The sequence below is a fragment of the Calliopsis andreniformis genome, chromosome 12, assembly GCF_051401765.1.
Source record: "Calliopsis andreniformis isolate RMS-2024a chromosome 12, iyCalAndr_principal, whole genome shotgun sequence".
Lineage (NCBI taxonomy): Eukaryota > Metazoa > Arthropoda > Insecta > Hymenoptera > Andrenidae > Calliopsis > Calliopsis andreniformis.
Window position 1 is genome coordinate 13,253,186 of NC_135073.1, and position 27,814 is coordinate 13,280,999.

Here is a 27,814-nt window from a genome sequence, read left to right on the forward strand (position 1 = left end):
TTATGATAATGAAATCGAAATGATCTGTTTGAAAACGTGAACAAAGTGGAGTTGATTTGGATTTGGGATTGTTTATGAAATTTTGATGAAATTAGTGGGATTATAGGAAACAAATTGATTGAGAATTATTTGTGGAGGTAACTGTGGCAGTAGAATTCTAACACAATATTCAGAATTCGAAAAATGAAGTTCTACTATTTGTGATATCAAGAGAGGAAACTCGTTTAAAAAATTCTGTAATTTCCTTTCGAGTGGCAAAAAAGTGTCTTGTTATAAACTAGTTCTAAAGTTACGTGTAACTATATTAATATGTAATCAATTCGTTCGTGTTTCATAAATGATTAAAATTTGATCTTAAAACAAATCGCATTTAAATATGTACTCTCATTTCTCCAACAATATTTTCAACAAAAACATTGCAGTATAAAATATAAGCTATAATATCCTATCGTTGATGAATACTACCCTGACAGGAAGACAAAGAACCTTTAACAAATAATTAGTATACTAACCACTGTGCTCGGTGTCTGACTATAATAGTCTACTACTACTTGCTCCGCGAACACCTTCGCTATTCTTACGAAAATTAATTCTAAAACGCAATTTGCCAATTTCACATCGACATATTGTCAGCTGTTCTCACCGAAAATGTTAATAGCGTGGAAACTTCAGACTAAAATCAGTGAAGCAACGTTCCCGCATTCACCGAAACTAATTGTTCAAGAAGCACGGGAACAATGGGGAACAATTCTCATAAGCAGTAGTATTTATCAACGAGAATGACGCGTATTCAGAGCAACGCCGAGAAACCTCGAAAATTATTAACTGAAAATTTCATTTACCATTCGGGAACTAATTTCACGATTCAATTTTCGTTTCGCTCCTCGTTGGGTTCAAATTGTCGCCAAGAGGAAATTACAGTCGAGAAGTAATATTCAAATACGTTTCATTCTCGAAACCGTCGAAATAAATATTTATCAAACATACAAAGAGCCCTCGTTCGAGGGAAAACGTTCAACTGGAAAACTCTCATATAAATAGTCAACAAATTTCAGTTAAACAACATATATTAAACCTTTGCTATATTCTCTTAATCGATCGCTCGCGCGGTTAGAAACGCCAGAAAACGAAGTAGAAACGTGACGCCATGAATATGATCAACTCACCTATCTCCTAGTGGGAATCATCCTCGTAAGCACCCTTAAAGAAGGAAAGAAGGATAAGAATCAGGATGGACCCGGCCACTCCTCGCGGTTCGAAGTCTCTTCCACGTCCCATTATAATTTACAATTTATTTCGTCCATTGCGTCATCCTCCGTCGCTCTACCCACTCATCCTTCAACGTCGCTTCCTCTCACACACCCTACCTCTCTTGCACAGAGCTAAGGACACACGCGATTACACTGACGAGAACTTCGACGATTCACCAATTCATTAGCTAGCAGACTCCCTCCTCCAGTCTCTTCAGCTTGATCAGGTCCTCCCCCAACCCCCCAACCCCCGTGCTTCGACCAGCCTAGATCGCTTCTACCTCACGAGACCCGAAAAAGTCGAGGTCAGACCTTCCAATTCCTCGAGTATAATTCCACTTAGTGCTCCGACAAATCCGGATAAAGGAAGCCCACGGAGGCGTGGGCTTCCAGCGCGTTGTCTTTTGGGTTCCTGAGATTATATCAATCCCCTCGTTTCACGGCGTCGAGCGACGCGACGACCTCCACCGACTCAGCTTCTCCCACGGATGCTCGACGAGTACGACATCTGTTCCCGATACACTCCCTCTAGAGACTCTCCACTCACGATTCTCTCTACATCCGAACCTTTGACAGAGACTAGTCGATGGTATTGTCCAGGTTCCTCGTCTAGAGAGTTTCCCCTGTCCAGAGTCCTATGTCCCTCGGAGAGAAACTCCAAGGAGGAGCTCGAAGGATGTACGATGGCTCGATGTGGTCAATATGCATTGCCAATGTCGTTGACCCGGAGAACTCAAAGGAGGATCGCTAACTGAAGTTTCTGGAGATTATGGTGGATGTGAATGTTTGCAGGAGATTAATGATCGATTAAGTGGGAGATATCTGAGAAGGATTTTCTGATGAGTCTTTTGTTTGTTGGGCGTAAGAAATAGTGGAGAATAATTTCATTAAATTTCGATCCTTTTTCGGTCATTTTTAGACAAATAGAAGAGTTCAAAGGTTCTCTTAAGTCCGACGATTTGTAATCTCATTCACTGTCTGAGTCCTCGGGTAACGCTCAACCTTCCTAGTTAATCTTCTCAACCACTAAGTTCCAAGACTGTTCACTCTTCGCCCACAAATCTCTCCAGAAGTGATATCCAAGGAACCGTGAATTCTTCATCCTCATGGTAAAACACATATACACAACAATACTCCTATAATACTCTTCCCAAAACCGCAACCATCCTCGTCGAGTCTTCAACAGATGCACCGTAGGCCTACGACGCGTCTCCTTCGAAAAACGTATCAACAATTCCTCAAATCCATGGCACGTGACTGCTAACAACTGGCTGACACCGTGTGGCCTCCACCCTCCAGAGCTTCCAAGCCAGCTCGCCACTGCCAGCAGTAGCGGCGACCCAAGGTCACTACAGAAGCAAAACGATCTGAAAGATCGACAACCATCCATCTTCACACAGAGATCTCCTGAATTTGCACACGTTTCTTCGCGCTGCCTGGAGTTCCAGGTTGCCTAAGTATCCCAGGACAGGTCAGTCCCACATTGGGCGCGGGAGCCTTGGGCGGTGGCGGTGGTTCCGGCAGGTTATCGTCATCGTTATCGTCATCGCTGCTGTCTCCGTCGTCGTCGTCGTCCATCCTGGCAGTGGTCGCATCGACGCAGGGCGACGGGGTGCGGGTTCTCTGAACACAAGGACTCCTAGTATACAACGGCGGCTCCAAAATCCTCTTCCCCCCTCCTGGTGGCGGCGAGCACTGGAACTCCTGCAGCTGGAGCTCCAGCTCCTGCGCCAGTTTACCTTTATGAGGCGGAGGACTCGCGGATGGCGAGTCCATCAGGTTCAACGAGGAGAGCCTCTGTTTACCAGACATCTCGATCCCAGAGCAACCAGCCTCTAGAAGCTCCTCCTTCTTCTTATCCCCAAACGCAGAGGACAACCCTCCAGCGGCATTCGAGGCGTTCCTATCCCTCTGATGGTATATACCCGCGAATATGAGGATGTTCAACAGCAGCAGGAACACGCCGACAGCTATGGTGACTGTCAGGGCTGTAGTGTAACTCTGGTAGTGGCTCGACGCCAGCTTCCTCAGCAGATTGTTAGGCCCTGGACCCAGGTTGGGGTGGTGCTGTGACTTCGAGGTGGTCGCCACCGTCGTCGCGACCGTCGCGTTCGGTGTGCACTCGGTGGTCGATATCACGCTGGACACCGAGGATGGCTCAGTGGGCGAGGGCATTGGCAGCGGTGGCGCTGGCAGCGGGACCGCCATAGTCTGGGTCCTCACTGCGCCCTCGTAGAGGCTGGGACTCTCGGCCAGGTGGTGGTGACGCATGCTGATCTCGTAGCCAGGCCGATGCAGCTGGGGCAACAGATTCAGCCACAGGGACATCTTGTGGCCCCTGTAATGCGACCGCATCTCTGGGCTGCGGCCAGCCTCCAGGTACAGCTGGTTTATCGAATCGTACGAGTCCCAGAACGGCGGGCTGGTCGGAAGCCCGTCGGATCCCGATGACAGCGGGCTGACGCCATTCGGATCTCTGGAACAGCCCATGCATGGTCGTGTTTGCTGTACGCGTCTGGGTACGAAGTCGTTGCGGGGGTGGAAATTGTGTTTCGATCTGATCGGCTCCGATACGCCGATGATATAAATCAAGGCAAGCCCGTATATCTTCGGAGCATATTCGGTATTTTCATTCGTACGAGCGGCGCGGAATTTTTAGCGAGGGGAGTCGATGTCTGTTGGGGGACGCGTGGGGAGCTAATTGAGGGGGAAGTTGCCTGGATTTTGAGGGGCTTTTGAAGAATGGTGTACCAATTTTGGAGAATAGAATCTCGATTGTAATTGGAATTATTAAAGTGGGTCTGGACTATATATTATACAGAGAGTGAGATGTATATGTTTCTATATTTTAAGGGGTGGTAGGATACCCTGATTGGATCATAAAATGTTCTATAACATAGTGCCCGATCTGCTTTGGTTTATGACAAAGTTATACAGGGTGTACAAGCTGAAGGAGACCACCTAAATGCCTACTGTTTGTATTAACATGAAATTGTAAGAAACTAAGAAACAATGATGCTATAAAAGATTGTTCTTCCATGGTATTTCTCCTTCGAAACCACTCAGATTATGATATAGAGGATTTTTGTGCTATTAAAAGCAGAGGAGATATTTAGGTGGCCTGCTTCAGTGTAGATACCTTGTATAACTTTTTAGAAAACAAAGAGACATATGTGTAACATCAACCTTTTCTGTTTTAATCGAAATATACCTTTAAGTTTAAGTCATGAAAATAAAGAAGTTAAATTTGTGAAAAGAAGTTGACTACATGGTCTACATAGTCACAATACACAATATTAATTCATGAATAAATTCCTATCTATGATTTAGGCAACTTTCCCTTACCTATAGATGCGAGTTCGATTCTACAAGAAGACTGTATACAGTCACAGTTAACGAAGGTACTAAAAATATCTGATTGAAAACGTAGAACCCCTGAAAGAGCTTGGTTCAACAAGTTCTTTAAAGAGGAATCTTCTGATCTTGGCTCACAATATCGAACTATTCTTAGGTCAAGCAATTACTAGAGACAAAGAACGAAAGTTGCATAACGATATCTAGAAACGAAGTATCAGACTCTTATATAAGAATTCCTTCTCTCTAAAATACCTAGAAAATATCTCGATCTCTGCCCACTCAAAGAAGAAGCAAAATATCAAGTTACAAAATTACGTCACAGAGATATTCTCTTTGAAACCTGCAGATAAATTGCATCGCCTCTACTGGGAATCACGGTTCAAGCTCGCAGAATTTTACACGCGATATAAACCTTGACAAATACGACAAAATTCGAAACTTCAATTTCACACGTTTCAAGCGAAATCCATTCCCCTTTTAATCAACAGTTTCTGAACAATCACTGTCACCTGACAGGGAAAAGATGAAACAATCATCGAAACGATCGAAGCAGTTTAACGCAAAGATCCCCTCGGACGACTCTCGTTTCCGTGGATACTTTTCCCGTTTAATTATTTTTCACGGTCGCCGATATCGTTCGATTGTTCGATTTGTATAGGCGAGGAAGAGCGAGAGACTTGGGCGGAAATTGCGTTTCGAGATTGAGTTCGCCGGACGACTGGATTCCCCTGAAACAGCAGGTGTCCTGCGATATCGTACGGATACGAATGCAATTGCATCGCGTGTTTTCTATTCTCCCTGTTCGACTCAGTCAGGATTTTCCCTTCGTGAAAAACGACTGACCGCGTCGTCGGTTATAAGAGTCGAAAAATATAGGGAGAACAGAGAAGGAAGAGCCAGCCATCGATTCCACAGACTCGAAGGGAGGAAATCTGGGGCGACGCGATGCTCCGAGATAGAACACCCATTCTCTCGATTAAACTAACAAGTCATAATTTGGCTAGTCGACCCATTTCTTAACGAAACGTAATCCCCTGGATCGAGCACTGAGTTTGTTCGGATTTTCCGAATGAAAATTCATATTGAGTGGGATGGAGAGAATAATGGGTCTGCGGTATTGCAAAATTTCGTATTCGATCAGTTTTGGATCAATGGTATGCGAATAAGTAGATGGGTCATTATAGTAGGTACATAATCATTGGTGAATGCTTTCAATTTTATGAAATTTCTGTCAATGATTATTGCAATTTCTGATACTGCAACTCAGAGTAACGATCGATTCACGAAACAGGTTGAATGTAATTTCTCGAAGGTAATTAACTCCATATCTTCGTAACAGGGAATTCGAGACTCAGAGCATCAAGTTTCGCTACTACTTGCTAGCAGACTTTGTTACTCGAATCCCTCGCGGTGGTGTCTCGATTCTACGACTGTCCTTTCTACTTTTCGTCGAGGAACACCTGCTACGAAAAGTCCATTGAAGACAGCACTTAAGTTTCTCGACTTCACGAACTATGAGAATTAACGGGAATGACCAGCCCACTGACTGACTGCTCCTGCTCTGGGCCATCGGGAAAATAAGTGTAGTTCGAAAAGCTTTCGTGGCGAAAACATTATGACGTCAATTCTGAAACGAATTACTTGGGAAGAACTTTTGCAGGATAACATTTAAATCGTCGAATAATCAGTGAATCTACTTTGCTGTGACGAGATTTGAATACATGATGTCCTAGACTTTATTAGAATATAATTGCAAATTGTTTCATGAGAACTTGGTATTTCTATTGGGGAAGAATAAAATGAATATATAATATTCGAGGAAGGAATTTGTTTCCAATTTAGTATAGAATTGGATTCTGAATTGAATTTGAATTTAAATATTTTGCTTTCCTGGCCTTCGCGTTTGTTACTGGAATTCCAAGAAATTAGTATTCGAGATCAGCACTTGGGATTCGTTGCTAGAGAAAATCTACATCAGAGCTGAAATACTGGATAATTTCTTGATAATTTCACACGAAGTAGAAGTAATTCAATTCGAGACCCAATTGCCAAGGACGATAACCGTGCTGGAGAAATGTATTTGCATAGAAATTGCGTTGTGTGCTGGACTTCGAAGCTAATCATCTCTATTGTTATTTCAATTAGACGTGATATTCATGCTTCACTGTCGCAAAAATCAAACTTAACTGCTTACGAATTTGATGGATTTATGGAATAATAATTTAAACACGTCAAACTGAGATCAACGATAAATTGATTATCAATGTTCAATCAATCAACACAATTGTTAGCATTGCTTTCAATAAACTGATACAATGGAAATTGAAAAAGAGAACAAATCCTAAAAATCACTGCCACTCATCCAATCACTTCTCATGAAACAAACAAATTTGAGTAACCAAAAACAACTACAGCGTTTTTTAAACTGCAGTTACATGAAGACCATTGTAATCACCATTAAAAATATTAACATCGAAATAAAAAAAAAAATAAAAAAAACAAATAAAACGAGAAACAATAACTGAGTTCGTACTTTCAATCACTATTTGATGTGCACCTAAACCCACCAACTCATCAACCCGAAATCATTTGCACTCTTAATTACACAACCCAGCCATGATAATCAAAATCGACGAAAAAATACACTTCTCCCATTTTTGGGGTTACAGATTCCTGAACTCTCCTCAGAACACCCAGGAAGCCATAGCCAAAGAAACCAAAATAGCCAAAAAGACGCTATCTGAAAGTCCCTAATCCTCCCCCACAAAACAGAAGGCAACATCAAACCTCCTCCCAATATTCCAAGCAAAGAAAACCTCTCACACAGAACACCCCCCAGAACTCTATTCCCCAGGAAATCTAATCTCCGAACAGAAGCTCCAGTTTCAACTTCCAGTTTCCCAGAGCAGCGAAAAACGTGACTCTGCAGTGGTTAAATCCAAGGATAGCAAAACCCGCGTGGGACTGGCGGTGAACTGGTCGAGGAGACTCACCCGCGTCTGACGAAGTTCGCCAAGTAGTGGACCAGCAGTTTGGACAGGTCCTCATCGGCCGAGGTGTAGTTGGCGTGGGCGAACAAAGGAGACACAGCCTCGCCGCGGAGGAGTGGTATCCCCAGGAGGTAGGGCACCTCCTCGCCCCTCTGGCTCGGTCGATCGCCGAGCTGGAAGTGCAGGAAGTAGCCGCGGCCTCCAGAGGCCGAGTGCAGCAGAGCTAGTCTGAGCAGAGGCGCAGCGACCTGGCCGTCGCCCAGCAGGGACAGCAGGCCCTCGCAGATTGCCAAGGGACTCTGCTCACCCCTCTCCCAGTCAGTGTACTCGTTACGAAGGGTCGAGTAGATCTCGTGCAGGTGGTAGCGATAGGTGTTTCGAACGTAGGTGCGCAGGATACGGTCCCTCCTGGTCTCGTTCAAGCCGTTCTGGAATCACATCCGATGAGATTCCAATGTTAGGACTTTGAACGTGGAAGGATTTAAGCCTTGGTGCTTTTTAACCCTCGTACGACGAATGCAGGGTCGCTTTGAACTTGAATATAGTACAAGATGTTAAAAGTGTAATACATCTGTTTAGAATTATGCAAAGAATACACTTATTTCATGTATTAAACGTACAGAAAAATAAACAAGAATTAAATATGTGAAGTTCAATGTACGTTTTTATATATAATACTTCCTCAAAAATAGGTTGCAATAGAAACTCTATTATGAGTCAAGATGAACCTGTATTCGTCTCCTGCGTCCGCTGAAAACCATTCGCCTTCCAAGGGTTACTGTGGGGTTACTCGGAGATTCTAATACTATTTCTTCAAGACGAGTGGTAAATAAATTTGGAGCTTTAAAGTTTTAGATTTTTGAGTATTTAAAACACAAATTTTCTTTCTGGTTCTTCAAATTTTCAAATATTTGAAATACAAATCTTGAATTTCTCTAGCTTTAGAACTCTCTCAAATTTGGCAAATTTAAGAATCTAACAATAAAGCTTCTAATGTTTGAAAATTTGAAGTTGTCAAGTTTGAATTTTAAATACTCGAAATTTTGAAAATTTGAAATTATTTACCTTTCTAAGAATCAATCTCTCAATATTTACCCTACACCACCCACAAGCTTCTCAATCACTCTAATGATTAGAAGTCCCTCCATAATTCGTTCCTAATTGCAAGGAACTTACTAATGCAATAGCAGCTGTTCAGCTACTACAGACAGAGACCTCTTAATGGTCACTAATTAGTGGGAATCGAGGTCTAAAGCAGGATCGAGCCTGTATCTGAATCATAACTACGTAATGTATGTAAATGAACAATTGAAACTGTGCCACGAGATGTCCGATTGTTATCAAATTGTCAAGGAGCTGCGGAAATGCGCTTTACAAGGTGTCCGTCTACCGTGACCATCGAATTGTCGATAATGTCCGGCGCGATCAGTGGGCACGTTTTGCAGCACTGCGCCTAGTAATTACTAATTTATTGAGCTCTGGTCAATTGTCAGTGTGGCAACCTGTACGAACTGTTTTTATACTGTTAAATTCCTCGACACAGTGGAATTTCATTTACTTACTCTCATTAATTTCTCTTTAATTACCGATTAACATTCGAAGCAACAAAATTTATAGTATGTGAAATACGTCCAGTTTAAAAAATACAATTCATTCAACAATTCATCATTCAAAAAATACAAATGATAATTTATATTTTATTAACTGTACAGGATGTTAATGAAATTTTCTTTTTCTGATTCCAAATATCTATTAGTCGGACAAATATTATAAGTATATCTACTTTTCGAATATAAAACTCTAGTGCAATACAACAGAAAATACTTAGTATTTAATGTACTTTCTTAATACTTTCCTAATATTTTCCAGATACTCGTATTCCAGTATCTTAATACTTTTGAGCAGAAACGAATATCGACAGACCTGTATATCATCGTCGGTGAGATTCACCCAAGCTTCCTCGGACGTCAAGCCAAGCAGCAGGTCTCGGTCGCCAAAACTCGCAAACTCCGTGCCTGGTCCTGGCACAAGAGGCATCAGTCCCGAGGAGGACGCGGTGGGCTGGAAATTCTATACGAAACAGAAGAAAAACCGCGTTGGAATTGAGCGTGAAACTGTAATAGATCGACTTCCGCCTGTTCCCCTGCAATTAAGTCGATGCAGGAAGAAGTTGCGGCAACTATCGATTTAGAGCCGAGCTCCGATTGCGAGACTCGCAGTAATTGCAATTACACCGTGCACTTTATGGCTTTTAATTAAAAGTTCGCCGACGAGCAACTCTGCGAGCCCTCCAATACTCTCGATCGTCCTTCAAAAAAAAAGACGCGCCCTTTCGACGGAAGGAGACGCGATTAACAACTATGGGACAGGTCGAAGACTGACTGCAGCTTCTAGGAGACAGTCGTCGAGGACCATTCCTCGGCTCAAAGCCTGTCACATTGCTGTCGGTTCAATTAACCAATTCATCGCTCACCCATCCACTTCCTACGTGGAATGGAAACGTCTGACGATCTTGGCGTTTGCCTGTTCGTTTGTGGCGTACCAGAGACGAGACACTTCTACTTGCGAGCAGAGGTAGGTGCTTTCGAGTATCAAAAATGTGACTTCTATTTAATTCACCTCTTCGTATCGTATTTAAAATCGGAAAATAAAATTGAAAGAAAAATTGTAGTTAAAATATTCAGAAGTCAAAATCTATGTGATAGGTAATTGTTTCTTTGTACTATTTTAACACAATTTTTCCTTGTCTAAAGAAAGAATTATATTTAATAGAAACAATTCTAACTCATTTTACATTTTACATATCTAGCTCAGTATTGTAAAGACACTTTCAAAAATGAAAAAAAAAATAAGGGAGAAGTCTGTAGAGAGTCTGATACCTGATTGGTCGGTGGAGGCATAACCGCCCCATCCATGAAAGGAGCAAAGCCAGAAGTGAATCTCGGAGGATCGAGCTGCACCGCGAGAAGTTCTTCCAGGCTCCTCAAACGAAGGCACGGTGCTATATCGTCGGCCTCAACATCACCAGGACATCCAGTCTGCTCGGCGACGCAACGCTTCACCATCAGTGGATCTCGCTGGACCGCCCAGGTTGACAGGCCTGAACCACCCATTAAAACGACCCGCTCGACTAGCTCTGTAACAAAAGAAAACGAATATATAAAACACTAAATAAAATTTTAAAAAGGTGAATTATAGTTGAGTATAAAATTTCACTAAAACGTTGAGTACCCTATCAATGATACACTCATTATTCTGAATAGTTCATAATGCTATTAATATTTCCTGAAAGCTGAGATTTGTTTGTTATAAGCATCTTAAGGAAATATTTTAAGTCTACACTGCTGGTATCTGTACGAATGATCTGCAGTTGGAGTATCAGGAGAGTACGTAGTTTCTGCTGGAAATTCTCGCGAGATAATAAACGTGATACTTGTAGTTATGCATTCCTTTATTTCACTGAGACCCTCCATCTTCAGATTCATTCAAGGTTTCCTGAAAACTCTCTCAACTCTCTGAAACTCTAAAAACTCGCTATAAAGTCTCTGAACATTCCGGCTGAACTGTACTTTCTCAAATCTCTTAAAAGTCTTGAAGAACTCTGCGAAGAACGCAACTTTCGCCTCGCATTTACCATCATTAGGGACTTAGTCTTGCGTACCTACGTACGAAGTTACGCGTTCAAATGGTATACTGTAGTTATTTTATTTGAGGATGATTGTGAGAGCTGCAGATACTAGTACACACAGTTTTGTAACTGAAATAAAATTGCATCGTTTTATGTCTTCTCTTGAATAACCTTGCTCCAAGGCGGACGATTTTGGGGGAATTTTTGTTTGCTATGTGCTAGCCAAATATTGAAAGTTTCGTTTGTCGATCATGTTTATTACGAATTCATCTACGATAGCTCTTTAGAAAACTATCAAGGGTGTTGAGAAGTTTGCGCTTCGTAAACTACAAAAGTGCAAAGTCGGCGAAGGCAAGCATAAATAGTCGAAGTTTGGAATGCGACTGTTAGTTCCAAAGTACAACTGTAAAATTCTCTTGACTGTGTACTTGACAGAATAAAAGACGACAGCGTGAAAATGCAATTTTGAAGAGAACGTGATGACCTTTTCATCTCGATTGCAAAAAGAAGATTAGACTTACCACTTCCTCTGCATTCTCGAGGAACGATTAAATGAGACTATGAGAACTTGTGTCAATGTCACTGGTGTCATTGTCAGATTGATGAGGGAACTTGAGATTAACTCTTAAACTGTGATTAATTCAGATTCAGGTCATGAATATGTGAAGGTGATGAAGAGCTCTAGAGAGGAATTAGAACGTTCATTTTACGGAAATGGAATACTTGTCGAATATTTGGAATTACTAAATGAAGAGACTTAATACGCCATAGATTCTAAAGATATAGTATATAGTTAAAGTATGGTAAACTGTACTTCTTTGTAGTAGTTTTTAGATTTATACAATTTTTTAATTATAACCAAGACATACGTGTAGGATATTGGAAGGTAGAGAAAGAAATAAGGGATGTTCTACTGTGTCGAATAGCTAACATTATTTTAGAATCTAAGGCCTACATCTGTAACAATAAAACACCTGTTATTTCTTCACGTGGCAACCCTGATTATAACTACATTCTCCAAGACAAAGCTTCTCATGAAAAAATATTATTTTTTACTTCCACTCATTTCTACATGCAGAATCAACCCCTCTCCGCTAGTACCACCCTGCGCTCATTCACACCCCATACATACATACAACCTTCCATCCCCAACAACTTCATCCTCGATTCTTCATCCACCATCCTTCATCCCTGCCCACCCTCGCCTGCATCCCAAACACCACTGATGCCTGTCGCGAGACTAAAATAACAATCGCGACATAGTTGACGCAGAAAGCCGAGACGTGCGTTGGTTTTCGCTAGTGGCGCGAGAATTTTCGACTCGTCACCTTGCAACGAGTACACTCGCTGTGGAGAGGGCCAGCATTAGGGGCGAGCCCGAGCAGAAGTATGAGAGGCTAAAACGCATTGTGGAAGGGCATTAAGGACGGCGCGAGGTGGGTTCGTTAGCGGAATGGAGGCGCAATCCAGAAACGCGCGGCTACGAGCCCCGTCCCTGCCCTCCCCTAGCTGCATTCATCCCCCGATCCCTCTGTCACCCTTATTCTACGTCGCGGGGGTTAGAGAAGGCTACACTCGAGGAAGCTTGTTAAAGTCTCTAGTGGCCGTCGACAACGGAGACGGTGATGACACCGTCATCCTTGAGGAATATCCCCCTCGACTGCGCCCACGCATGTGGCCTGACACCTTTGACGGTGGGCGATGATAGTCGTGAAACCGCTCGGGGAACTGTCGACAGAGGAATTGGGATATTGGGGATCGTGTTTCTGCGGGATGAGCGGGTAACCCGAGTGTCACCTCTGATTTCGACGTTTCGGATTTTACGTGGCGAGAGTTCCTTGCACGCTGTGCTCCGAAATTGGCTGTTCCTTCGTCGAAAGCCATTTTCTCGATTCTGGTACCTGGTTTTGTGAAATAGTTTCTTTGGAAGGATACCTTCTGCAAAATTTTGTGATTCGTGTATCTGTGGTTATAGCGCAAGACTATATGACGTGTTTTCAAAAATTTCAGTTTACGATTTAATCATTTAATTAGGAACACAGAATCATGAACTATCACCGAGGTACTTAAACTTAAACTGCAACTTCCACGGCTTACCAAGCTTCCTACTACAATATAGGAACTAATTGCTATACGAAAATTATTTTATATGAATAGAAACATTAATTATACAGCTATTATGATTCCAATTTCGCCTAATTGTACGATTCAGTTATTTACAGAGGGATTCCTCGAATCTAACTCGTCCACTCACACAACTTCCACACAATAGAACATAATCCTTCTCACCTTCTGTCATTGGCGAGACGGCTAAAAAATTGGCAAGCGCAGCTCCAGTCCCGTGGCCAAAAAGCGTCAGTCGATCGGGGTCGCCGCCAAAAGCGCCGAGATTCTCGTGCAACCAGTGAAGGCCTGCCACTAGATCCATCAGGCCATAATTTCCTTGCGCGCTTCCTTTTGAGCCGGTTTTAAGAAAGCCTGCAAGCAATTTGTACGAATTAATACGTGTCCCTCCTGCTCCCAGACAAATGGTTGCCATTCGCTCGTAGGAGAATTAAAGAGTTGTTCCGCCTAACGTTGGCTCATAAAAACACGGAGACAATCTCGTTCAACCTATCAAAAAGCTCTTCCCTCCTTCCACCGAATTAAAAATAGACACTCTGTGGAGCTCTAAATCTTCGCCTAATGTCGCTATCTGGTATAGCTCTCACAAGGAAACGTTTTCCTCTGAACGAAACATGTCTATGGATTCGGTGCTTACATTCTTTGAAATTCTGTGTTGAGGTGGCAGTGAAAGAACTTAAGAAAAATAATGTGCAGTTTAATTGTTCTGTAGAAGAAATTCAAGAATAATTCACTTTTGACAATTTATCTAAGTTAATTTTTCAGTCAACAATTTTATGTATTCTCCAAGCGAGTGAACCTTCTTCTATGACTCTCACAGATATTCTGGCAGGAATATTTATCACCTGATCTGACGTTCTACTTTGTTCGTTTAGACACTGAATATTAAGAAGGAAAGAAGACTCAGGAAGATATTTTAAAATTTCATAGCCAAATTCCAGAGAGTCAGAAAGAAAGGATGTATTATTTTGGAAAAAAAGTACCTACTGCATGAATCCACTCAATTTTTATAGTTTGCAAGGAGTCAGACGTTGCTCGGTGATTCCGCATAAAATTTCACAGATGCTAGACGACTGGCATTTTAATTCGAGTCGCGTCACTTCGAAGAGACGGTTAATCCTGAGCTCCGTGAACACCAACTTTCTTATTGCGAGCATAAAGCGATCCTTTACACTTTTTCTTGCCGTGAGAAACTTTTACGAGTGGCCACGAATAAATCCAGGCGGTCCTTCGTTCGCGTGATTCCACTTGGGATTGTACGATGCGACAGTTAAAGAACACTCCGCAATTCCATCGTTTCGCGACGGTGGTATACTGTTTGCATTCCATACATTATGGAAGTCTGATTAACGAGAAATAAGAGAACGTTGTCTCCAATATGTCCTGAATAGCGAATTTGAATGAAAATAAAGTTTGAAATTGTTGCTTGCTGTGTTTGTGTCAATCAAAGTAAAAATTGGAACGACAACTACGTTTCAGAATAATAATTAGAATTTCATTTTCTATTATTGTTCTGCATTAAACTAAAATGCAATTAACAAAGTAAATATTTGTCTCGTAGGAACTGCACAATATTTGTCAATTAAATTTGTTAGTATAATAAAACAGTAAATTAATAATTAATACTTTATTTGATTGTATTGTGTATCAATATTTACACTGCAACCAAACTTTAGAATCGACTCACCACATCCTTATACAACGTAAATTAATTTCGATACTCTTTTTTAAATCTGTCAATTTAAATTATAACACAGAAATCTAAAAGCAAAATATGTGATTTTTAAGTAAAAAAGACTTGCATTCTTAAGTGATTGATTTCTGTTATAGTTAAAAAATAAAACACTGCATACCATGTGTCTGACCATCACGGTATTATACTACTTCAGGTAGTAAAAATTACTCAAACATTTAAAAAATCGAGAAACTTTAGAGGAAGAACACTTTCCTTCAAGTACTGTTAAAAATTACTTTAACTAATGGTTTCTCTACATATTTATTTTAATCGAATAAAAGGATTTCCCGAGTGGGAAGAATCTGAGAAAACAGAAAAGTTTCGTGTCAATAACAAAGTATAACACAGAGTCAATGGACACTTTACGACAAACTGTACACTGTATTCTCAGCACCTAAGGGATTTAAAGGCTCAGCTCTGGCACGCTCCTTAGTCGTACTTCCTGCTCTTCGGAGTCGCTATGAGGAAACCTTTGCTGAGCAAATAGACTGCATCTGGTCAAATGAATTTACCGTAACACAATTGCCTTTTTACTTTGATGAAAACGAATTCTAAAGCTTTTCACTTCCCCCTTTATTAACCTAGACTCGCTTAACTCTTGGGCAAGTATTAAATTACACATACTTCAATGTATCTAACTATAACAGATTTTACTTTGCAGCAATGAGAGTGAAGGATAAAAAAGTTACATGCTGCATTTACTTCGTATTTAATAAACTACTGTACAAAACATTTGTAACTAAATTGCGTATTAAATTATTCACGTCTCAAGAATTTTTAAATTTCGTAATTACCCAACTGCAAAATCTACATATGAGTAATCCACAAAGATATGTGAGTAACGTTTCAAGAACGTAAGACAAACTCGTTTTAAATTAGGATGCAGTAACTCTTTCATCCCCTGCGTATTAACTTCTCATGCAAATGCGAGAAATACTTGAACTATTCTTGCAAATGCGAGGATAGCAGAGCATAAAGTGTGATTACTTCTAGAATAATGCTTAAATTTCTAGTATTCAGCCCAATAATGTTACATCACGATGCATTCGTAATTACTCAAGGATTATAGCTCCTTTCATTATATTTAGCCAAGCCACGACACGTCGAAGTTCCTCAGTCAAGGTTATTCACGAAGAGCAATCAGGAACTTTTGGGCACAAGTTGCACGGGGATATTGCTCCACGTACTTCGTGGTCGAATTCCAGAACTGATTGCTGATACCGAAACTTTCCGACGAAGATGCAAATTCTCGCGTCATCTGAATTCACCAGATATTTAACTTCGTTTGATGGAGAATTTCTTTCATTTATGTAAATTTCCTAAACTATATATTACTATATTGAAAAGTGCTTCGACTATCAATCAATTTCTTGAATGAAGTCAGACAGGTAATAAAATATTTATGAACTTCTCAAGCCTCATTAGCTCCCTTTTTTTCAATGACAATCGTTATAGTTTAATTTGTATATATATTATTGTAATTCTATGGCATAGCTAGAATAAACCTCTTTGAGGTTTTAAAAGCTTAAATAAAAGAAGTGGTCTGAAAACAATTAATCGAGGTCCCTTTTTACTCCGCTCCCCTTTCTCCAACTGACCAAAGAACGTATTCCTTCCTAAGAATGCCACCAATCCCCATCCCTGTTTCATTTATTCTCCGTACCCTCGTCCATTGCAAGAAATGCCTCCATGTCCTGATAACACGAGCGTCCCGTATATTATTCCATTGTTTCGGTTATCGCGGCTGTAAGAGGAGGCGTGAAAGCGTTGCAGAAAAAATCGACGTGGCTGGCAGGAAGTTGGGGACGGATCGAGATATCGTTCCTGAGCAATTCTGCGCGCACTGCCGTCGAGAGTAACAGAGTTCTCGGCCGCAGGCTTGTTTCGTCGCTGGCCTTTGTTAAAATGGAAGCCGTCTCGTGCGTTTCGTTTGCCGCCGAAGCGAAACAATGCGCCGTCGGCGTTATCCAGTATACATATACACCGACACAGTTGCTCGATTCGATTTCTTCCTGCTCCTTTTCTGAGCCGTTTTACGATCCTGTTTTTGTTACAACGCACGCTGCATTTCGAACTACGTACGTGTGTTTTACTCTACTCTTTATTGTGCTGGCTGATTCCTCCTGCGCGTTTAAGGAATACCACCTTGTCGATTTTACAAAAGTTGAACAAATTTTGTTTTTTAGCTTCGAGGGTATAGAATGTCGTCGTGGAAAGATTCTTCGAGATTCGAGTAATTTCAAGGTGAGGCACTGAGGACATTTTTCTAGGCTACAATTTTTTAAGTAATATATTATTCTGTTCAAGTATAATATTTTTCAAGTGTATTATTTTTATTCAAGAGGTGATTCTAGACACCAAAATTACAGTACAACGAAATTCCATGCCCTGAAATAGAAATTCTTGAAATCAGAAGACACAAATGAATTTTTTGAGCACTGAATCTTAAATTTTTATCTCATATTCACTCTTTATCAAAAAATCCTTATTATATGTAAAAAAATATCCTCAAGATTTTTAGACCCGCCAAGATCGAAGCACTTGCAAACAGATTGTTGTCTACTTTTGTAATAGCTTCCAAACTCACGGAGGAGAGTTACCTAACACTAAGCTAACCGAAGCTTAGTGCACTCGGAGTAAATGTTGGTGCATTGTTTGGAATTAAACTATTGTCAGAGTACATCGAATTGGCCGCGGCGAGTCGCACCCGAAATTGTTGGAAAGACTGAACTACAGGCAATTTGAGTTGACTGGACGAAGGTGATTGTACAGTTGAATCGTAAATCGCAGACAATGGTAAATCTCGACGGGAAACTTGTACTTGCTGAAAGGAAAATTCGAACAATCGTCTGGGTAGATTCTCCATCGGTGAAATCTCGTTTTCTTGTCACGTCTGTTCGCTCTGGTATCGAACTTTGAAACACGACTGATAAAATCGGACAGACGAGGCGTTGAACAGAGGAACGGGTGTAAATCCGCGAGAATAAATCGATATGTGGAAGATTTCACGTTTCCATTTCAGAGGATCGGGCGACAATATGTAATCGATCTTTGATATAGGCAGATTTTAAGTTGAATCATCGACTGAGAATATACGAATATACGAAGAAAATGAAACGTAAGTGGCTTTATTTATTGATAATTAGTATTCTAGAATGTATTCTAAACTTGTACCTTACTATTAAGAAAAAATAGAAATGTCGATTCATGATAGGTAATACTACTTAGTGAGTGTCTGATAATATATAGGGTTATACTACTTACAGGAACCTACACTCTATTGTCTACATGAAATTATCTCTATTATCTCAGAAAAAAGTTAAAATGTTATCAAACTATATTAAAAGAGATGATTATCAGCACTAATAATAAACAAAAATGATTCTTCAATTTTTTTCAAGTTATAGGATCCCTTAAACTATATCTAACCACCAGAAAAATAAAATAACAGACACAACACGGTTACAAGACAATCCATTCGGAAAAAGAAAATCGGTGCAAACAGTAGCCAGCAAAATTGCGATAACAAAAAACCCCACTACATCATCCCTGATGCGATCTCAACACTCATCATCCTCTAATTGATCGCTCAAAGCGTAACAAGCGCATACAAAAAGTTACCACTGCAGCTAACGAATCGTAGCACCAGTGCCTCTCGAAAAAGAGATGTCTAAGCGTTATATACACCAGATAAAGACCCTCGAAGATATCGATCACCCAGTGCAACTTAGAACAATAGGTCTACTCCGAAGCCATCCTCGAACCATCGCCACAAGCACCTACCCAAAAAACTTCTCCACCCCTTTACCAAACAGGTCTTAAAACTCGAACAAAAAGAAACAAGCAAACACCTAAATCGTCTCATTTAAAAACCAGAAAACCTCTCCACCCGCGAACCAGTAAGTAACTCTGAGGAACTACAAAGCTCCAGCCAGCGTCTCACCGCAGTATCTCACAAAATTAGCAACCCCCATCGTCGACCAGGGAAACGAACAAGAGGATGAAAATATTTCAAAGGGAAGAAGGACGCAATTTTCCAGCTCGCCCCCTTTCTCTGCCATTCTCTTCGGCTGCTGCTTTATCAAAAAACAGAAAAACACGACAATAGCGCGATATTTAAATTCCTCCGATCCCACCACCCGAGGGCTGCCTCGTCGAATGGAACACACGAGGATTGTGAACGCTCATACTGTGCACCAATCTGCGCTATATGCGCGACCGAAACAACCGCGTATTATACCACGGAAACGAGTCGACCTGAATGGAGGACACGACGAACGTTGCCGCTCGATTTACCCTCAATTTATAGCGTGCCTATCTATACGCCGCGTTAATGCCCGATATCGGCCCGCCGCGATCGGTCAATTACGTTCGACAGCTGGCGAAGAAGTAACAACGAGGACCTTTCGAGTCTGACTCTGTCCTCGCCGCTTTTCATCGACCCTATTAATTCGGACAGCCCCAGCCAACCCCTTTGGCACGGAAATCCTCTTCGCTAGTAAGAGACCTCGCGTGACTCCGATTTAAACGTTTTTCCAAGCAGATTGCTGTGTTCGCTTGGCAAACGATACTCTGCGATTGGGTATTAGCTGGAATGAAGTGTACAGGGTGTACTATAATAAGTATGGCAGTATTTAAAAATAATGGAGACAGTTCAAGTAGACGTATGTACTATTTGGTCTTGTTTACGAGATATAGCGAGCTTTGGGGTTTGTCATTTAGAGAATGAAGAATTTTTGAGAGTACTGCAGAGTGTCTAAGAATTCATTTTTGTGGGTTTTAGCTCTCATTCTATGATCCATGAAATCGTACTAGATTTCAGGCTATAGACTAGAACAAATGATAAAGTTGGAAAATTGTAGGTACTCCAAAAATCGTAACAAAAAGCTAAGTTTTCTCAATAAATTTTAGCTGACTAGTTTCACAGTACTTTCATAACACTAGTTATTGAATTAAATAATTTTCTAAACAGAAATATTTTCTATGAATATTTCTAAATTTTAGAACCTGTGATCCCGTCATGTCAACCAAGAATCATAAAAAAGCGTCAAATACCTAGAAAATTTGTAAATTGAATAATCCATCGTGAATGTATTCCTAGGTCACTTAATGTATATTGGATTTCATGGAAACTCCTCTCGTATAATAGAAATCAGTGAGCAGGTGACTAGCGTAGACAGAGTCGCGATTTCAAACCGCAGATGAAATCGAGCCTGAGCGTAATTCTGGACGCAAAACGTTTCGTCGGTGCAGGGACAAGTGACGATGCATCCCCTGCAATCCCCTACCCTTGTTTTCCATCCTCTGGCAACCCGATACCGATAGCAGTTCTATTCAACCCCGGAGCGCTGATTACTCTTTTATCCCAGCAACTTCGCGTTTAAAACAAAAACCACCGACGTCGACCGCAGAGAGAAACAGGGGTGGAGGAATTATGGTTCTCGAACCGAAGTGCGCTCATTTTTTGCGGTAGCGCGATTCAAGCAGCGGAGAAAATGGGATAAAAAGGAGAAACAACTGGAGGTGCTGGCGAATCGTTGCCATTGCTAGGGAAACTGTACTCGATTTTGTTATTGGAGCATGTGAAGTGGCCGAGGTATTAAATGTACCAGACCTTTTACTATGAGATACGTATAAGGTAGTTGGTGACGAAATCGAGTTTCTTAAGGTGGGTCTACACTACACTTAGAACTTTGTTATATGATATTTGAGAAAACAGAAAAAGGAGATGTTAAGCTGGGTATATGTATACTATACATATCATATATCATATAACAAAGTTATATTTTTTAGAAACTAATAGAGAAGTTATTTTCTAAAATAACTTTTAACTACAATAACTAATTGGAGCTGATACCGCATATCTTCACAAATTCCATCTCAATTAGGTAAACAATTTTAGAAGGTAATACGGTTTATCATAATTTTCGTTGGTTCAAATACTGAATATTAATGAATAATAACACTAGATCATCGAATTTAGCATTATTAAAGAGGATTGAGGATCATGATCTACAATAGCTCGCAATATCAGGGGATGTTAACTATGACTTTAACTATATTCTCCAAAATATTGCTCGAGCATGCCTGTCAATTCACTCTTCAAAATTCCAAACTAATGGAAATTCATTACGAAAGCTCTTAGCGTCAACTTAGCGAACCTCCCGCAGCATCAACTCTCGCCTCTAAACTACATTCAACAAGATCACCCGAGAATCGAGTTCAAACGTTCGACAGAGGCATTCCCTATCCTCCCCTTTAACAAGGGAAGCACATAACTTGTCCTCCTCTCATTCTGACATACTTTTCTCGAGTGATGGAAGTGCAAACTTTTGTTACTGTTCGTGGAACATCAAGATTGGATAGTACATCATTTAGAAATTTAAATACATAAAATTATAGAGTGTTTCCAAATATGTGAGACATTTTTGGAGGATAGATTCTACACACGAAGGCAATGAAAAAAGTTGGAATAGTTTTTTACTTATATGCTACTTTATATTGTATTTTCTACTGTACTTTCTACTGCAGAAATTGGATCCAAAAATTGACACAAATAAAAAGACTCTAAAAATTTGAGGACGCATTGAGAGGTATTTGAAAATCAAACATCATTGATTCTGAAAACATATATAATAAATAGTGGTTTGGATGTTACATACAACTATAATCTCAAGTGAAACTGATAACTATCAGGACACTTCTGAAACCAGTTAATAGTTACTGTACTGAAAGTCAGTGGTTCGACAGCTGAATGTTTCCCTTGTGAGGTACGTATAAGTTATCTCCTCCTATTCATATCTATTGTACATAACTCCTCATTCCAAGCTTCATTTGGGATTCTGAATGCCACTAAAACTACTGTACACTGAACCTTCCTTTCAAAACTATTCGAGAGTTCTTTCGAACTCCTCTCCTCCCCCAACCCCGTAATCCCAGTCCTTTATCCTGAATACTAACGAGACACGTCGTTACTGCATACCCAAAGGCTCGTGCACGCTTCGAAATTTAGATGCCTATGATACAGAAAACGCTTCTGAGACGATTCTCCCTCCTCAATGCTTTTGATTAAGACCCCGAAAAGGGAGAAGGGCGTTTAACGGTGAGGCAGGGCGCGCGGATAGATGGTAACAGGTTCTGTCGAGCCACCCTTTGGCTCCTATTCAACGGGAAAATTGCTCGGTGAAATATTCACGCGACGATTAACCGACGGTTAAGCCGCTAAAGACGTAGACGTCTGCGCGCTGACGACCTGCTTCAGGATCTCGAATTGGGAAATCGCAGGGCGGCCCACCTTCGTGACATTTCGCCCCTCGAGCATGCATTTTTAATCAGAATTTGCTCAGTGTAGAACTGACGATTATATTCTGATATTAATATGTCTAATATGTGCATTCATAATCTGTGAAAGGGATCACCTAATATGTTACTCAATTCTTTTTTATCAGGTATATTTTTTAGAATCGTAGAAAAGCTATCGAGCTTTTTTCAAACAGAAATCTATGTTTCAAATCGTTCTTAAATTTTAAAGTGTTTGAAATGTAAGAAAAATTGTAGATAAAATATTATTCAGACTTCGCCAATTCAGTACCTGCTTGAATTTCTTTGAAACTTTGACTTCTATTAAAAATTCCTCCTTACAAATACATTTCGGAAGACAGATATTGTCGGTCCTGTGTGCTACAACCATTCTACTGAGCTCACCGAACTGGAACAAGTCTATTGAATTCTGAAGTCCACGAAGTTGCAAATACACGAGCTCTGAATTACAAATTTCGAAGTTCGAAAGTATAAGGGAGCTCGAAGTTTAAGCAGTTTGAAATGGAGGATCCTGCTGTGCTCATAATTGATTTAAGGGTGGTCCTAAAATTCAGCAGCTTCCCTCGGACGTTCCTCTGCGAACGAAATGGAAAAACGAAGAAGAGGAAAGTAGGGAAAATAGGAAAGTGAGGAGTATAACGAGGGGAAGCGGAAAAATTCGAAAAAATGAGGGCTCTGTAAAGAGAAAACGAGAAACAAGAATATTTCGCTTTTAAAAGCTCTAATTATCAGCATTCGCATGCTTCGACAATCACGCGGAAAAGTTTTGAATTGGACCGTGGGAACGACTTACAGGGCACTGACCGTGGAAAATTAAAAGTTTAATTTTTCAGAGGGTGGAGGAATCCTTTCTATGAACCGCCGACGCAAACTCAAAACAAAAGCTCCGCCAAAAACACCCTCAACAAAAGAACCTAATCATAGAATATCCTCTTCCTGTTTCTTCCAACTTTTAAGCAAAAATGCAGGAAAGACGCTAATTGTTAAACTACAGATACTTGCACAAATTCATACACCTGTAAGCACAATTAATAAAACTGAACCTAATTGAAACTTTGATCCTCGAAGTAAGATATTCAATTAATGTTCTACTACGCCAAATAACATTAATCCTTAACTAACGAGCCTGTGAATAATTGAAATCTAGTTAACTGAGGTTCTGCGTTATGTACCTACACTCTATAAATATTTGCACACTCGAATTTCTCACAATTATACAATGATCCACAGTCTACTAATTACATTTTCTTCACCTGAAAATCACCACACTAGTCTACAAAAATTTTCTACGAAAAAGAGAAGGACATTTTCCATTTTGAACCTGAACCACGAACTCTCTCCTCGTTAGAAGCTGGCGATTCTTCTTAAGGTCAGATTGCATACAGCATAATTTGAAAAAAGAGAGTAACTGGGACGATCCATCGCAATAAGCGAGATCCAGCTCGAGGGGGAAAAAGTTCGAAGGAGGCTATTCTTCTTGCAGGGAACTCGGACAGCTGCTTCTTTCTTCCCCCGTTTTCTTTCACCTCTTTCCTTTTTTATTTTTCCCCCGGTCAGACAGAACGCAGAACTTCTTCTGCATCGATTAGCGATTTCTTCTCAAGAGCGCGCCCGCCGTCGACCGACTTCGCAGTTGAAACCATTGTTACGGATTTAATATAAGTTTGGGAAGAAGTCCAGCCGCGATGCTCGGGGAAAAATAAGATAAATGAGAATGCCATAGTCTCAGTGGCAGATTGCAAGAAAATCAAACGTAACGAACGGAGGAACTTTCGGGGATTCATCTGAATGCCAGATGACCTGTATAGTTTCAATCCGATTCTTATATAATATTCTTCCGAAATAGCGATACTTAGCAGACTATTCTTTAGCATTACTGAATTCAACTTGGTCATTTAAGTAATATTTTTAAGGGTGTTTCTGTGGTTGGAAGGCAAAATGATATACCTAAGTCATATAGGAATTTCTATTCCTATTCATATAGGAACTTGAGATAAGTCAAGACTAACGAGGAGAACCTACGACCTGTTTCGCGAATTTTTTGATCAGATTTTTATGAGCTATAGAGGGGATCAGTCAAAATAGTACCATAAAGTAGTAAGGCGTAAATTTTTGCCGTTTTCGAGAAATCAATTATTAAAAATATACAATTCTGGTAAGGCACGGATCTTCAGTGACCAATTTTTAAAAAATTTGCCTTAGAATATTACACATTATTGTTCTTTTCAATTAAAACAATACAATAAGTGGAAGAAAAAATTAATGGCAATAGCTTTTTGTAAGTCTCAAAACCTCACTAAATGCTTACTAAACCCCAAATATCATTAAACAAATATCAGCACAAAAGTTACTGCCTCGCTTCTGAAACATTCATTTAAAGCTGCAACTTATCTTTATTTACTTATACTAAGACTGCTACTTTCGCGCAATTAATTCTCCTCCCAGGGAGAACTCGCAAACTGTTCCCCTTTTCACCGTTTCCATTTGAAACTGACAACTGTTCTATTTGAAGAGGAATCGCGGGTTCGTGGAAGAAAGTGGAAAAGAATATTCCTTGACGGAAGAAAGGGTAGAATTAATTAACTCACCGAGTACACCGAGGCGAAAATTAATGGAGACGACGATAAGACGTCCATAAGCAGCCAGCGCAGTTCCATCGAAGGAATTCCCAGCGCCCCACGAATAAGAATCGCCGTGAATGAGAAGGAGAGCTGGTAACAAGTCGGAAGTACTACCTGAAACATTAAATAATCATTACTAACTGTTCTATCTAGAGTACCGAATCAACGAGTCTTTTATCTTTAGATTCCTTTATAATTCAATTTCGTGGGTATACAAGATTCTTTCATGGCTCATTGTGAGCTATCAAACAATGAAGAGGTGCATTTAAAGATATGTGTGTTAAATAACCTGTGTTATATTAATTATATGTGTACAGTGTTCGTAATGCAGTTACATTCTTTTAAATGGAGTACCTATTATAAATTTATTACACATGAATCACTATTATAATATTATTTTTGTAAAGTAAGATATTGTGTTACTAATTTTCTTATCAATTCTGGAGAGTTACAAACTCATACTTTATTTAATGAATGTTTTTCATTATTTTTCAGTATTGGAAAAGTCGCCCCCTAATTGAACAATGAAGGTGCAGAATAGCATAAAAAAGGAGAGTCTGAAGCTTGGACGATCGATCGTAAACTTGGCGTAAATAATCCCAATTTAACAACACTATTCGTGCGTGCATCGTTGCTAAACGTCGATATTCAGACCCGAATCGAGACAGATCGTTATTCGATGCCGCGATGCGCATCGAATAGGCTCTCAATATCGGTAGGTTTTCCATGTGAAAACAACTGATGGAAAAACTTTAAAGAAAATAGTACTCGTGCCTCTTTTTTGTTACCACGATCAGAAAAACGATTGACACTTGCATGGATCAAAGCTTTAAAAATTTTTGTTCCTTCAAAGTTTGTAAGGAAACATTTAAACTCGTATTTATTATTTAAAAAAATTCTTTAAACTTTTGTTTCTTGTCAAGTAGTAAACGATTTACCACAAATTGATTTATTTGAGTATTCATACCTTTTTTTAAATGCATAGCATAGAAAAATGATTACATTCTATATGAGTAATTGGCAAAGAGAATGTTGTACTCGTAGTATCTTATATTTGCTTTCATTAATGGAAAAGAGCACTTTGGAGTGTAAATGTCAGGAGATTTTATACGAGCTTTATATGGAGCACGATTTTCCCAGAGAACTGTATTCAACGAACACTATAGCATTAGAAATCGATATTCATCAACAGCCGCGTGTATCACTATTCAAATAGTACTGCAGCACCGTGTACCTGTTTGACTGAATAGTAATGGAAGTCGTGTGGTAAACAGGTGTACATGCAATACAGCTCTGCAACAAATCCTAGCCATTCAAAAACATTGATAATAATTCGATAACTAAGCAAAGTGTTCTCTTCAATATTTTTCCGAGCTTTTATTAATATTTTCAATTTTATAAAAATTTTCATGCAAAAACTGGTATTCACTTTCAATCAATTTTGATTATCGCTACACCTCGTTGAAGAGAAAATTTCAATCACTCTACATTTTACTTTCTTAAAATATACACATCACGCTTTTAATACATAATTCTCTATAATACCATTACTCAAAGTCCCAGATTATTTTATAAATCAATATTCATGAGCTTCGTTAATATTCATCCGTGTTAATCAAAATTTCTATTATGCCCGTACTTTATTAATAAAATGCATACTTAATTGAGAGAAGTTAAATCGATTTTAATGCACATCCAATTATCATAACGAGGTATTGTATAAGGATTCGATGTACGAATTGCACCAAATAAGTATATTCTACTGTTTATTATAATTACTGTATTATAATTCATAGTATTAACATTAAAGAATTTTTTGAACGTACTTTTATATGTATATAAAATCAGAAAATACGTTCAATCTATTTTAAAACATCAAAACACCGTAAAATGATATTAAAAGCTCAAATAAAAGCCGAAGATAGAAGATCAAAAAAAGACTAGTCCGTCGCGCGAGCGCTTTCGCGTAAACGCCTTAATGACTGTTCGCGTAAAAGTGCGCCAACAGCTTCAATTTAGGAAACACAGAGCCGCAATTAACTTAAAAGCAAGCCAACCACTCAGCTCCGATTGCAAATATACCCGCATAGCTTTGTGCTCCTGCGACGTATCGTGAACAACCAAATATTGTCCTGCTGTTCCAATTTATAAATGGACGCAGCAAGAAGACTATCATTCACCAATATGTACGCTCCAATATCGAGTACATTGTTGCGCACGTACATATCGCCAGAAATTGCAACGCGATGCATCCACATTATTAGTTACATACATATTAGCTGAAATAAAATCCAGCTATTGTGTTTTGTAAATTTGAAACGAAACAATATTGTTCAATTTACACAACGCTTTACCACGAAATACGTTTAATTTACTCTGTTTAAACGCAAGAAGTTTCGTTCAACTTTTCGATGCGAAAGAGAAAATTTGAAATGTTGAAAAAAGTAGTTGATAAATTCTAAATATAGGAACCTATAGGTATTTTCAAATTTTCAAATATTTAAATATTCAAATATTCAAATATTCAAATATTCAAATATTCAAATATTCAAATATTCAAATATTCAAATACTCAAATATTCAAATATTCAAATATTCAAATATTCAAATACTCAAACATTCAAATATTCAACCGTTATACAAATAAGATCACACCTTACATACCACACAATAACCCCAAAAACAAGTCGAAAGATACGAGAAACTGCTTCGTTAATTTTTTATCCAGTAGAAAACGAAAGTCGTTTCTGTTCAAACAGACCCGAGCAAAACCAGTAGAATTAAGCATG

At 39.7% G+C, this 27,814-nt stretch overlaps 1 protein-coding gene across 2 annotated transcripts in view; it reads right to left on the reverse strand.

Annotated features, from left to right (window-relative positions):
- Positions 1-2,642: 2,642 nt before the first annotated feature.
- The window catches only part of LOC143185623 (neuroligin-1), a 44,124-nt gene continuing 18,952 nt past the window's right edge, over positions 2,643-27,814 (reverse strand). The window contains exons 2-7 of one of the 2 annotated variants that reach the window (XM_076388788.1): positions 24,993-25,139; positions 13,515-13,703; positions 10,477-10,733; positions 9,521-9,667; positions 7,601-8,025; positions 2,643-3,726 (exon numbers count right to left, since the gene is read on the reverse strand). In XM_076388788.1, the coding sequence (XP_076244903.1) occupies positions 2,643-3,726; positions 7,601-8,025; positions 9,521-9,667; positions 10,477-10,733; positions 13,515-13,703; positions 24,993-25,139 (2,249 nt within the window). The remainder of the gene's footprint in view (positions 3,727-7,600; positions 8,026-9,520; positions 9,668-10,476; positions 10,734-13,514; positions 13,704-24,992; positions 25,140-27,814) is intronic. The other variant, XM_076388789.1, reaches the window with a different exon arrangement.